At 22.5% G+C, this 14,388-nt stretch overlaps 1 protein-coding gene across 4 annotated transcripts in view; it reads left to right on the forward strand.

Annotated features, from left to right (window-relative positions):
- The window catches only part of LOC145241437 (UBX domain-containing protein 11-like), a 303,692-nt gene that overhangs the window by 148,296 nt on the left and 141,008 nt on the right, over window positions 1-14,388 (forward strand). For all 4 annotated transcript variants that reach the window (XM_080104392.1, XM_080104390.1, XM_080104391.1 and 1 more), the window contains one exon: window positions 884-963. In XM_080104392.1, coding sequence (XP_079960518.1) covers window positions 884-963 — 80 coding nt within the window. The remainder of the gene's footprint in view (window positions 1-883; window positions 964-14,388) is intronic.

Below are 14,388 nucleotides of genomic sequence, written 5' to 3' on the forward strand. Positions count from 1 at the left end.
TATCAAGACACAGAGGCAAAAATAAAGAAACAGCAAAGCAAAAAGGAAGAATGACGAAAAGGCCGAAGCCAGTTTAAAGACGACGAATCGCCTTTTATTTACAAAAAGGAAGTAAGTAAGAATGGCTGCTGCTGACTGCTGCAAGTGGTGCTGGAAGGCTGCAGGAGGCACCAAGGGCTGGAAGGCTGCAGGAGTGAGCTGGAGGTCGCTGGTTGAAGAGGGGAGATCTCAGGAAGCAGACAGGCAGTAGAAGTCACGTGGTAGTAGTTTGTGGATCGCATAAGAATGGTTTGAGAAACGCATTTTAATGTGGAAAAAAGTAGCCCTATAAAGGGCTGTTTGAACTACTGCTGCTGGAGACCCTTCGGCTGCTGGGCTCGTCCTAACTGGGAACGTCAAAGTTGCATCTCGGGAGGCTTCCTCCCCACCCCCTGCTTAAGCTTAACCCTGCCGGCCCCCAGCGTGTTATATTTATGAAAAGGTATTGTTACAACATGCGCTGGTTTTAGAGAGAAAACAAATGAATAGAATTAATTCTCCGCCGAATCGATTATAACCAAAAGAATTCCACGTGTAAATCGCTTCTGTTTATGTTCGATTCATCTCAGAATCAAAGTCTATGCTATTTTTTTTCATGGAGAAAGCGTTGAAATTGGATTTACTTTACCTCAGTTCGACACAAGAAAAGGGTTATTTGCTGCTAGGCGGTGTATATAAGATTATTCACATATGAAAAAATGGCTGGCGTAGCAAAACATAAACCACGATGTAAGCGCACGCGCACGGCGACAACATTGTGAGCTTTTTTGACAGCCTGTGCAACAATCTCTCATATTTCACCGTGTCGTCATTCATGTGATATTTATTCTCTGCATCTTTTCAGATGAGTCATCACCTGCTGAAATGGCAAAGCTGCTGAAGATGCAATGTGTAATGCTGCAGAAACAAGTGCAAGAAATGGAGGTCAGTGGATACATTTCACTTTCAAATGTCATTCACATATTTTTTATCACATGTGACGCCATCAAAGAGACGCATTATCTGCGTGGGGAAGTTACTGACGTGGAATATGATACTGGCAATTAAGTTTAATGTGTTGGGTGCTACTACATTTGCATATATACCATTCTCTTCAAGGAAGGTATTGATCTTTACACCCTCTTAATCAAGGTAAAATAGTCATTTTCAATGATCTGTTTGCATTAGAAAATGTATTTCTGCATTAAATACTAAAAGAAACAACACCACATCAGTATAAATAAAATGCCGGTTTGAAATAGATGATATTGGTTTCAGAGATGAGTGCAGAAATTTCTCGGTTTCCACAATTTTTCCAGGACACATCGGCATAGTTCTTACTGATATAGGTACTGGTTTTAATTAAGCAAGTTAAATATTGATAAAATGAACTTAAAACCAACTGTCATTACACAGCACCAGACACGGCTGGCTGTCACTACACAGCACCAGATATAGCTGACTGTCATTACACGGCACCAGACAGCTGACTGTCAGTACACGGCACCAAACATAGCTGACTGTCAGTACACGGCACCAGACATGACTGACGTTTATTACATGGCACCAGACATAGCCGATTGTTATTATAAGGCAGCAGAGGCAGTTGGCTTTCAATGCACTGCATCAGATACAGCTGGCTGTTATTACACGGCACCAAACATAGCTGACTGTAATTACATGGCACCAGACATAGCTGACTGTCATTACATGACAGAAGACACAGTTGGCTGTCAATGCTCAACACCAGACACAGCTGGCTATAATTACACAGAACTAAACATTGCTAACTGTCATTAAACATCATCAAACATAGCTGACGTTTATTACATGATACCAGACATAGCTGAGTGTCATTACATGGCACCAGACAAAGATGGCTGTCAATGCACGGCTCCTAACACGTCTGACAGTCATTACACGGCTTCAAACATAGCTGACTGTCATTACACGGTACCAGACATAGCTGACTGTCATTACACAGCACTACATTATTCATATTTTAAACAACGGTATTTTATTCATATTTCAAACAATGATATTTTATTCATATTTTAAACAATGATATTTTATTCATATTTTAAACAATAATATTTTATTCATATTTTAAACAATAATATTTTATTCATATTTTAAACAATGATATTTTATTCATATTTTAAACAGCGGTATTTTATTCATATTTTAATAATGATATTTTATTCATATTTTAAAGATTGATATTTTATTCATATTTTAAACAATGGAATTTTATTCACATTTTAAACAATAATATTTTATTCATATTTTAAATAATGATACTTAATTTACATTTAAAACAATAATATTTCATTCACATTTCAAACAATGATATTTTATTCATATTTTAAAGAATGATATTTTATTCATATTTTGTACAATGATATTTTATTCACATTTCAAACAATAATATGTAATTCATATTTTAAATAATGATACTTTATTCACTTTTAAAACAATAACATTTTAATAATATTTCAAACACTGATATTTTGATATTTTATTCATATTTTAAACAATGGTATTTTATTCATATTTTAAATAATAATATTTTATTAATATTTTAAACAATAATATTTATTCATATTTAAAACAATAATATTTTATTCACATTTTAAACAATAATATATTATTCACATTTTAAACAATGATATTTTATTCATTTTTAAAGAATGATATTTTATTCATATTTTAAAGAATATTTTATTCATATTTCAAACAATGACATTGTATTAATATTTTAAACAATGATATTTTATTCATATTTAAAATAATGATATTTTATTCATATTTAAAACAATAATATTTTATTCATATATAAGGAAATAATGTTTTATTCATATTTTAAATAATGATATTTTATTCATATTTCAAGCAATAATATTTTATTCACATTTCAAACAATAATTTGTTATTCATATTTTAAATAATGATAGTTTATTCACTTTTTAAACAATAACTTTTTAATTATATTTCAAACAATGATATTTTATTCATATTTTAGACAAGGGTATTTTATTCATATTTAAAATAATGATATTGTATTCACATGTCAAACAGTAATATTTTATTCATATTTTAAATAAAAATATTTTATTATATTTTAAGCAATGGTATTTTATTCATATTTTAAATAATAATATTTTATTAATATTTTAAACAATAATATTTATCACATTTTAAACAATAATATTTTATTCACATTTTAAACAATAATATATTATTCACATTTTAAACAATGATATTTTATTCATATTTTAAACGATGATATTTTATTCATATTTTAATGAATATTTTATTTATATTTTAAACAATGCTATTTTATTCATATTTTAAACAATGACATTTTATTAATATTTAAAATAATGATATTTTATTAATATTTAAAGCAATAATATTTTATTCACATTTCAAACAATAATATTTTATTCATATTTTAAACAATAATATTTTATTCATATTTTAGAAAATAATGTTTTATTCATATTTTAAATAATGATATTTTATTCATATTTTAAACAATAATATTCTATACACATTTCAAACAATAATATTTTATTCACATTTTAAACAATGATATTTTATTCACATTTTAAACAATAATATTTTATTCACATTGCGCACAATAATATTTTATTCACATTTATTACAAAGATAGGTTATTCATATTTTAAACAATAATATTTTATTCATATTTTAAAGAATTATATTTTATTCATATTTAAACAATAATATTTCATTAACATTTTAAACGATAATATTGCATTCACATTTCAAACAATAATATTTTATTCATATTTCAAACAATAATATTTTATTCATATTTTAAATAATGATATTTTATTCATATTGTAAACAATAATATTTTATACACATTTCACACAATATTTATACACTTTTCAAACAATTATCTTTCATTCATATTTTAAACATTGATATTTTATTAATATTTTAAACAATAATTTTTCATTCATATTTCACACAATTATATTTCATTCACATTTCAAAGAATAATATTTTATTCATATTTTAAAGAATAATATTTTATTAATATTTTAAACTATAATATATCATTCACATTTTAAACAATAATATTTCATTCACATTTCAAACCATAATATTTTATTCCCATTTGAAACAATAATATTTCATTCATATTTTAAACAATGATATTGTATTTATATTTTTAACAAAAATATTTAATTCATATTTTACATAGTAATATTTTTTCACATTTCAAAAAATAATATTTTATTCATATTTTTAATAATGATATTTCATTCATATTTAAAATAATGATATTTTATTCACATTTCAAACAATAATATTTTATTCATATTTTAAATAATAGTATTTTATTCATATTTTAAACAATGGTATTTTATTAATATTTTAAATAATAAAGTTTTATTAATATTTTAAACAATAATATTTATTCACATTTTAAACAATAATATTTTATTCACATTTTAAACAATAATATATTATTCACATTTTAAACAATGATATTTTATTCATATTTTAAACAATGATATTGTATTCATATTTTTAACAAAAATATTTAATTCATATTTTACATAGTAATATTTTTTCACATTTCAAAAAATAATATTTTATTCATATTTTTAATAATGATATTCCATTCATATTTAAAATAATGATATTTTATTCACATTTCAAACAATAATATTTTATTCATATTTTAAATAATAATATTTTATTCATATTTTAAACAATGGTATTTTATTAATATTTTAAATAATAAAGTTTTATAAATATTTTAAACAATAATATTTATTCATATTTCAAACAATGACATTTTATTCATATTTCAAGCAATAATATTTTATTCACATTTAAAACAATAATATTTTATTCATATTTTAAACAATAATATTTTATTCATTTTTTAAACAATGAATATTTTATACATATTTTAAACAATGATATTTAATTCATATTTAAAACAATGACATTTTATTCATATTTCAAGCAATAATATTTTATTCACATTTCAAACAATTATATTTCATTCATATTTTAAACAATAATATTTTATTCATATTTTAAACAATAATATTTTATTCATATTTTAAACAATAATATTTAATTTATATTTCAAACAATGATATTTTATTCATATTTTAAACAATAATATTTCATTCACATTTCAAACAATAATATTTTATTCATATTTTCAACAATAATATTTTATTCATATATTAGAAAATAATGTTTTATTCATATTTTAAATAATGATATTTCATTCATATTTTAAACAATAATATTTTATACACATTTTAAACAATAATATTTTATACACATCTCAAACAATAATATTTTATTCAAATTTTACACAATGATATTTTATTAATATTTTAAACAATAATATTTAATTCACATTGCCCACAATAATATTTTATTCACATTTCAAACAAAGATATGTTATTCATATTTTAAATAATGTTATTTTATTCATATTTTTAAGAATGATATTTTATTCATATTTTAAACAATAATATTTAATTCACATTTTATACAATAATATTGCATTCACATTTCAAACAATAATATTTTATTCCTATTTTAGAAAATAATATTTTATTCATATTTTAAATAATGATATTTTATTCATATTTTAAACAATAATATTTCATACACATTTCAAATTATAATATTTTATATACATTTCAAACAATAATCTTTCATTCATATTTTAAACAATGGTATTTTATTAATATTTTAAACAATAATATTTCATTCATATTTCGCACAATAATATTTTATTCACATTTCAAAGAATAATATTTTATTCATATTTTAAATAATGATATTTTTTTAATATTTAAAATAATGATATTTTATTCATATTTCAAGCAATAATATTTCATTCACATTTCAAACAATAATATTTTATTCATATTTAAGAAAATAATGTTTTATTCATATTTTAAATAATTATATTTTATTCATATTTAAAACAATAATATTTTATACACATTTCAAAAAAAAATATTTTATACACATCTCAAACAATAATATTTTATTCACATTTTAAACAATGATATTTTATTAATATTTAAAGCAATAATATTTCATTAACATTGCACACAATAATATTTCATTCACATTTATTACAAAGATCTGTTATTCATATTTTAAATGATAATATTTTATTCATATTTTAAATAATGATATTTTATTCATATTTAAACAATAATATTTCATTCACATTTTAAACGATAATATTGCATTCACATTTCAAACAATAATATTTTATTCATATTTCAAACAATAATATTTTATTCATATTTTAAATAACGATATTTTATTTATATTTTAAACAATAATATTTTATACACATTTCAAACAATATTTTATACATTTTTCAAACAATAATCTTTCATTCATATTGTAAGCAATGATATTTTATTAATATTTTAAACAATAATATTTTATTCATATTTCACACAATAATATTTTATTCACATTTCTAAGAACAATATTTTATACATATTTTATAGAATAATATTTTATTAATATTTTTAACTATAATATATCAATCACATTTTAAACAATAATATTTCATTCACATTTAAAACCATAATATTTTATTCCCATTTCAAACAATAATATTTTATTCATATTTTAAACAGTAATATTTTTTCACATTTCAAAAAATAATATTTTATTCATATTTTTAATAATTATATTTCATTCATATTTAAAATAATGACATTTTATTAACATTTCAAACAATAATATTTTATTCATATTTTAAATAATAATTTTTTATTCATATTTTAAACAATGGTATTTTATTCATATTTTAAATAATAATATTTTAATAATATTGTAAACAATAATATTTATTCACATTTTAAACAATAATATTTTATTCACATTTCAAACAATAATATATTATTCACATTTTAAACAATGATATTTTATTCATATTTTAAACAATGATATTTTATTCATAGTTTAATGAATATTTTATTTATATTTTAAACAATGATATTTTATTCATATTTCAAATAATGACATTTTATTCATATTTCAAGCAATAATAATTTATTCACATTTCCAACAATAATATTTTATTCATATTTTAAACAATAATATTTTATTCATATTTTAAACAATGAATATTTTATACATATTTTAAACAATTATATTTTATTCATATTTAAAACAATGACATTTTATTCATATTTCAAGCAATAATATTTTATTCACATTCTAAACAATAATATTTTAATCATATTTTAAACAATAATATTTTATTCATATTTTAAACAATATTATTTTATTCATATTTTAAACAATAATATTTTATTCATATTTTAAACAATAATATATTATTCATATTTTAAACAATAATATTTTATTCATATTTCAAACAATGATATTTTATTCATATTTTAAACAATAATATTTTATTCACATTTCAAACAATAATATTTTATTTATATTTTAAACGATAATATTTTATTCATATATTAGGAAATAATGTTTTATTCATATTTTAAATAATGATATTTCATTCATATTTTAAACAATAATATTTTATACACATTTCAAACAATAATATTTTATACACATCCCAAGCAATAATATTTTATTCACATTTTACACAATGATATTTTATTAATATTTTAAACAATAATATTTTATTCACATTGCCCACAATAATATTTTATTCACATTTCAAACATAGATATGTTATTCATATTTTAAATAATGATATTTTATTCATATTTTTAAGAATGATATTTTATTCATATTTTAAACAATAATATTTAATTCACATTTAAAACAATAATATTGCATTTACATTTCAAACAATAATATTTTATTCATATTTTAGAAAATAATATTTTATTCATATTTTGAATAATGATATTTTATTCATATTTTAAACAATGATATTTTATACACATTTCAAATTATAATATTTTATACACATTTCAAACAATAATCTTTCATTCATATTTTAAACAATGATATTTTATTAATATTTAAAACAATAATATTTCATTCATATTTCACACAATCATATTTTATTCACATTTCAAAGAATAATATTTTATTCATATTTTAAATAATGATATTTTATTCATATTTTAAAGAATAATATTTTATTAATATTTTAAACTATAATATTTCATTCACATTTTAAACAATAATATTTCATTCACATTTCAAACCATAATATTTTATTCCCATTGCAAACAATAATATTTTATTCATATTTTAAACAATGATATTGTATTCATATTTTTAACAATAATATTTAATTCATATTTTAAACAATAATATTTTTTCACATTTCAAAAAATAATATTTTATTCATATTTTAAATAATGATATTTCATTCATATTTTAAATAATGATATTTTATTCACATTTTTAACAATATTTTATTCATATTTTAAATAATAATACTTTATTCACATTTCAAACAATAATATTTTATTCACAGATCAACAACAATAATATTTTGTTCACATATCAACAACAATAATATTTTATTCACATATCAACAACAATAATATTTTATTCACATATCAAACACATCAAAGCCTGTAAATGACAAAGTTCCCTCTGATTCTCTCTCCTCTGATCTCCAGCGCGTGGTTCAGGTGGGGAAGATGTGGCTGGTTACCTTTAATGCATCCAAAACCAAACTCCTATCCTTACATCATCAACGCTCTGATCCCCAGCTGGCATCAATTGTGATGGATGGTTCTCGTCTGGGTGAGGCCCCGTGTTTTGACAAGCTTCTGGGTTTGACCTTTACTCCTGATCTGAAATGGAACACGTACATCAAGTCTGTTGCCAAGGTCGCTGGAAAGACGGTGGGATCCTTCTACCGCTCCAGAAGATATCTCACTACTGATGCAATTCTCTATCTATATAAAAGCCAAGTACGTCCAAGGATGGAATACTGTTGCCATATCTGGGCAGGAGCTGCTAAAAACAGCCTATCCTGCCTTGACAGAGTACAAAATAGACTTTGTGGCTTAGTGGGGGATGCCCTTTTCTCTACCCTGCAACCTCTCTCCCACAGAAGAGACGTTGCGAGCCTATCCTTGTTTTATCGTTATTTCCATGGCAAGTGCTCGTCTGAACTCCAATCATTGGTCCCCCCTCGCCAATCTTTCACGAAAAACACTAGCTGAATCCACTGTGAAAAATTTCCCCCACTCTATATCTGTGCCTAAATTAAAATGCGGATTTCATGAACAAAGCTTCTTTCTTAGAACTGCACGCCTGTGGAACTCTGTTCCGTCTGCCTGCTTCCCTCCGGACTACAACTTGGATGTCTTCAAGTCCAATGTTAACAAATTCCTAATGAACCGCCCCCTTAATTAAACACTTCATCAAATCTTCACACTAACTTAATGTACTTGCAATTAACCCTTATCCCTGAGTGGCTTCCGGGCCTTGATAAGTGGTGATCACTGTGTAAAAAAAAATAATAAAATAATAATATTTTATTCACACTTTAAACAATAATATTTTAATCATATTTTTAATAATTATACTTTATTCACATTTTAAACAATATTTTATTCATATTTCAAACAATAATATTTTATTCATATTTTAAACAATGATATTTTATTCATATTTTAAACAATGATATTTTATTCGAATTATAAACAATGATATTCATTCATATTGTAAACAATGGTATTTTATTCATATTTTAAACAATGATATTTTATTCATATCTTAAACAATACTATTTCATTCATATTTTAACCAATGATATTTCATTCATATCTTAAACAATAATATTTAATTCATATTTTAAACAATAATATTTTATTCATATTTTAAACAATGATATTTTATTCATATTTTAAGCAATAATATTTTATTCATATTTTAAACAATAATATTTTATTCATATTTTAAACAATGATATTTTATTCATATTTTAAACAATAATATTTTATTCATATTTTAAACAATGCTATTTTATTCATATTTTAAACAATGATATTTAGTCATATTTTAAACAATAATATTTTATTCATATTTAAACAATAATATTTTATTCATATTTTAAATAATAATATTTTATTCATATTTTAAGCAATAATATTTTATTCATATTTTAAACAATAATATTTTATTCATATTTTAAACAATAATATTTTATTCATATTTTAAACAATAATATTTTATTCATATTTTAAGCAATAATATTTTATTCATACTTTAAACAATTTATATTATTTTTATTTAAAACAATGGTATTTTTTATTTTAAAAAATGGTATCTCCTGTATATGTATACAATGATATTGTATTCATATTTTAACAATAGTATTTTAATCATATTTTAGCAATTGTATATTATTTATATTTTTACAATGGTATTTCATTCATATTGTTAACAGTGGTATTTTATTCATATTTTTACTTGACAAAATCTTTAAAATCAGTGTAACGCTTGACAATTGTTTTGCGATAAATAAACAATCAGAAATAAACAATCAGAAATAAAAACGTAATTACAAGTATCTCTTATTTTTCATATATATGTTTGGAAATTTTTAGCAAGTGACGAACGCAGCAAAAAAAAAAAATCCTAATTTTTCTGTTTTCCTGTTTATTTCGCTACATTTTGTGATCAAGCCCAGAGGACCGCTTATAATATTTAAAAATTAAATATCAAAACATTTAAAAAATGCAACATATTCAAAAATGTATTTTCACGCTAGATACACCATCTCATAACCTTGAAAGTACTATTCTAGAAGCATACTTTGAATATTATATTTCTTAGCATCATATATATATATATATATATATATATATATATATATATATATATATATATAGTCAACCACATATAGTACCATCAGCTTGTTTACAAATAAATTAATAGTGTGCTTCGCTTAATCGCTTTAAATACGCGTCGGGTGAAAATATATTTACAAACTGCTCAACCAAAAGAGGGGAGCTTTAATTGTCATCCACATACAGTACTGTTTCGTTGTATCACAACTCATCAGTGCGGCTAGACAAACTCCTTTTCCCAGCCGTGGATTGAACCTACACTCGTCGCATTGACAGTCGGCAGCTCTCACCATTCGGCTACGAATCAGTGCCGTAAATATTTCGCCTAGAGTGTGTATTAAATCTACACCCTCCCGTCGGAAAGTGCTCAAACAATCAGCTTGTTTAGAAACAAATTGATAGTGGTCTTCGCTTAATAGCTTTATATATATATATATATATATATATATATATATATATATATATACATATATATATATATATATATATATATATATATATATATATATATATGTATTTATATATGTATATATAGAGATGTATATATGTATTTATATATGTATATATATAGATGTATATATGTATTTATATATGTATATATATAGATGTATATATGTATTTATATATGTATATATAGATGTATATATGTATTTATATATGTTTATATATAGATGTATATATGTATTTATAGATGTATATATATAGATGTATATATGTATTTATAGATGTATATATATAGATGTATATATGTATTTATATATGTATATATATAGATGTATATATGTATTTATATATGTATATATATATAGATGTATATATATATGTATATATAGATGTATATATAGATATATATACATGTATATATATGTATATATATGTATGTATATATATATGTATATGTATATGTATATATACATGTATATAATAAATGTATATATATGTATATATGCATATACATATGTATATATATGCATATACATATGTATATATATACATGTATATATATGTACATATATATGTATATATATATGTCGTTTATTTATATATATATATATATATATAACTACTTCATTTACTCACATAAATTTAATATACGAAAGTATAGATTTATGCGTAAACTTTAAGTATTTACTTCAAAAGTGCTCAATACGTAGGTAGAGCTAGTTCGTAATTTATAACATATATATGGCGACTAAGCTACACTGAATATTCTGCGTTTCATCCACTGTAGGATTCGTCAGGCTTATGCGCGAATTTTGTGGTTGCTTATATATATATATATATATATATATATATATATATATATATATATATATATATATGTCGTTATATATATATAATATATATATAATGTCGTTTATTTTCTGTTGAGAAATAAAAGTCTTGGGTGTACACGTGTTCATTCGGCCGTTGACGACTACGCTCGTGGAAGGAAAGGGGAATGCAATAGAGAAACGCACAGTGGCAAGCCGGCCTGTAGAAACAGAGGGTTAAGCTCAGTAGAGAGTCGCGCATATGTCTGTGTTGATGAACCAAAACCGAAGGGGAGATAGAGTGAGAAAGTCAATCTAGGTTATGCAGATAGAAAGCATATTAAGTGTACGTATGGTCTGATAGCTTTTTGTCCCACATAGTAGCAAGTGGTGTGAGGTACGCACGTGCGTGCGCATGCCGAAAAGGCACGCTGTCGGCCTGTAGACCGCCCAGCTAGGAAGCTGGTCTGAAAAGGATTTGAAACAGCTTGTCTCTTCCTTTTATAGGTGTTTCCGGTGTGTCTTTGCGCATTTGTGGATTTCCTTTGAAAGGGGAAGTGACGTTGTCCCTGCGTGCGTGTATGTACGTACGTTAGCGTGTGTGTGTGTGTGTGTATACATGAATGTGAGTGTATGTGCGCGAACGTGAATATATGTACGTGTGTGGACGTGGGCGTGTATGTATATGACAAGTAATATAGCTTGAGATGTGAACGCATGGTTTTGTGTAAGACTAGAAAAGGCTTGCGCAAGGTCAGGCGCGAACGAACACCCCATAATTTTAATATACCATATTTCTTGACACTAAAACATAATTATCAAAGTATCCTTACGCAGATAGATATGAAAAGTCTTTATTAAAGTTTGTGTCTATTTCCATTTTAAGTAGGCCAGGCTTGAACATAGACCCCACAATTTTATTATATCATCCCTATTAAAGTTAAAACATACTTATCAAAGTATTCTTATGTACATCTATATCAAAAACTCTTGTAAACGTTTTTTTTTAATTTTTAAATTTTTTATTTCCATATTTTGTGGAAAAGACGCATACGCAGACCCCAACATTTTCATGAATCATCATTATGCCAGATCGAACATACCCATTCTTGTGTCTCGATACATCTTCTATCATTATATGGGATCAGTTTTCTATAATAGTCAACCATATAGGAGAGTATTCGTTACCAGACACACACACAGACGTTCAGCTTTATATTATAGATATGTATATATATATGTGTATATATATATATATATATATGTATATATATATTTGTATATATATGTATATATACGTATGTATATGTATAAATATATGTATATATATGTGTATATATATGTATATACATGTATGTATATATATATATGTATATATATATTTATATATATATATGCGTATATATACGTATATATATGTATATATATACGTATATATATGTATATATACGCATATATATATATGTATATACATATATATATGTATATATATATATGTATATATATATCTGTATATATGTATATATATCTATATATATGTATATATCTGTATATGTATATATATATATATGTATATATATGTATATATTTATATATGTATAGATATTTATATATATGTATATATATGTGTATATATATATGTATGTACATATATGTATATATATATGTATGTATATATATGTATATGTGTGTATATATGTATATGTGTATATATATGTATATATGTGTATATATATGCATATATTTATATCTATATATATGTATATATATGTACATATATATGTATGTATATATAACTATGTATATATATGTGTATATATAAGTATATATATATAGGTATGTATATATGTATATATATCCATATGTATGTATATATATATGTATATATATACATATATATATATATATATGTATATATGTGTCTGTATGTATATATATACGTGTGCATATATATATGTATATATATATGTATATATATATGTACATATATATATGTATATATATATATATATATGTATATATATATGTACATATATATATACAGGGTGAACAGAAAGTCCTTGGACCATTTTTAGTTTTAAAATTAAATATTGTTAAAATCACTTTTTCTCTTTTCGAATAAAGTAAGTATTTAGTCTAACTATTGATCTAATTATTTTCAACAAAAATATTAAAATAATTTTGTTTAAACTTTCAGAAAAATGAGCAAATGAGAGGTCATAATTCAGCTTCATTGCGTGGGAAGGACAAACTCAGAGATTATTAAGCTCTTGAAAGTGGCT

The sequence above is a fragment of the Euprymna scolopes genome, chromosome 20 (genome assembly GCF_053919585.1).
Source record: "Euprymna scolopes isolate OS-2025 chromosome 20, ASM5391958v1, whole genome shotgun sequence".
Taxonomy (NCBI): Eukaryota; Metazoa; Mollusca; class Cephalopoda; order Sepiida; family Sepiolidae; genus Euprymna; species Euprymna scolopes.